Genomic DNA, 1,763 nt, shown 5'->3' on the forward strand with positions numbered 1-1,763 from the left:
ACCCTCCCGCCCTTCTCCCACCAACTCTGGAAACCCAAAGGGAGGAAAGGAAGGGAGAAATGAGACACACAAAAAAAGAAGTAGGAAAGAAGGGTGGGGACAGTGAGACACAGCAAGCCTGGGATGGGGACTGGAGGGCTTGGGGAGAGAAGGAAGGCAGGAGGGACAGAAGGAGGAAGAAGAAAAATTGAGGAAAATTAACAGAACGAGTAGTGGACACTTTACAAAACCCCCAGCCTTCCTTCCCACCCAACCCCACCAAAATAAAACTACACCCCTTAAAAAAATAAATCAACCCAGGGCTGTGAGCACGTGCCCTGCCTGGCAGGCGCAGAGCTGAGAGGGACAGTCAGCCCTGGGACTGACGAGGCCGCGCGGTGGACGGCAGGAGGAAGGGGGCGAGCACGGGGTTTTTCCTTTTCTTTTTTTGCGTTTCCTCTTCGTAAGAGAAGCCTGAGGCAGCCAGGGAGAGGGTCCCCAGGCCCCTGGCAGGGAGAGGGTGGCACCCTCCTCCCGGGCCCTCCCAGGAGGGGCAGCTGGCAGTGGGGCGCGGTGCCAGGGGCTCAGACGTAATACTCCTTGTCTTTGTTCTTCTTGGCCTTGCTGGGCGTCTTGGGGGCAGTCGGGGCTTTCTCTTTCACCACTGCCCCATTGCTCTGGGCCGAGTTACTGATGTAGTTCCGGCTCTGGTCCACCTGATAGGAGCCCTCGTCACGATTGCGGTACTTGTACATGGCGTAGAGGAGGATGAGGATGCAGAGCGCCGCCGCCGCCACAATGCCCACCACCATGCCCGTGGTGCTGCTGGACTCCCGGATCACCTCCACTGCGCCCGGTGGGCCCCGCTCCCCAGGCCCTGTGGGGTTGGCTGTGGGCAGATGGGGGAAGCCGGGGGCTGAGGTCACGCCGGGGCGCAGGGGAGGGGGCCTCCGCGGCTCAAAGGACGTGGGGGCCCCGGGCCCCAAGGGCGGGTTCTCCAGCAGGGGCTGAAGCGGATCTCGGTGGTTCATTTTGCCCGCCGGCAGGTTAGGGGCTGGGGCGGAGGGGGCAAACAGCACCCCAGGGGCACCCGTGGCCCCATCTGTCCTGAGGTTGGGCCGGGGAGCGGGTTTGCGGGGTGACAGGAGGGTGGTGCGGTCCGTGACCAGGGGAAAGGTGGTGTAAAAGTCCTCGTCGTCCGTGGGGGGGAGGCTGGAGTCAAAGACCTCCCCGGAGGCGAAGCCCGAGGCCTCGATGGGCTCCTCGCAGTCGCTGTCGTCCCGCTCGGCCTGGCACGGGCCCCCGGAGGGCGGGCGGCGCGCCGCGGGCGGGGGCAGCGTGTCTTGGGTGGCGCCCACTCCCGTGAGGAAGGGGTAGAAGGTAGGGGGCGGGGCACGAAGGGGGATCGGGTGGCCACGGGAGGGGGGTCTAAGGAGTCCTCCGTGATAATGGGCAATATTAACTCTCCTCCTAGAACAAGAGAGAGAAGAGAAAAGAGAGGGCGTCAGCGAGGGCCAGGGCGCAGGGGGCCGGCACAGAGAGAGAAACAACAGCCTCACACACCCAAATCGGTTCCAATTGGCTTTGGCGGAGACTAGAGCGGGCTGGGCCCGCCCGCCAGCCGGCCGAGCACTGCGCTTTAAGCGGGCAGCGGCTCAGATGCCCTGGGCACCCCACGCACGGGCTCTGTGACACTCTGGGTTTTGGTCTTTTGTTTGTCTTAAGAAATCAAAAGAAACAGAAAGGAAAGGAAATTGAAAAGAAACAGAAAAAAAACTCTACTG

At 62.4% G+C, this 1,763-nt stretch overlaps 1 protein-coding gene across 1 annotated transcript in view; it reads right to left on the minus strand.

The window, feature by feature from the left end:
- Positions 1 to 422: 422 nt before the first annotated feature.
- NRXN2 (neurexin 2) overlaps positions 423 to 1,763 on the minus strand; it is a 110,452-nt gene continuing 109,111 nt past the window's right edge. Inside the window, 2 exon segments of the mRNA XM_017892995.1 lie at positions 423 to 1,372; positions 1,375 to 1,449. Coding sequence (XP_017748484.1) covers positions 564 to 1,372; positions 1,375 to 1,449 — 884 coding nt within the window. The 3' untranslated portion in view covers positions 423 to 563.

This window comes from Rhinopithecus bieti, unplaced genomic scaffold (genome assembly GCF_001698545.2).
Source record: "Rhinopithecus bieti isolate Rb0 unplaced genomic scaffold, ASM169854v2 scaffold_1017, whole genome shotgun sequence".
Classification (NCBI taxonomy): Eukaryota; Metazoa; Chordata; class Mammalia; order Primates; family Cercopithecidae; genus Rhinopithecus; species Rhinopithecus bieti.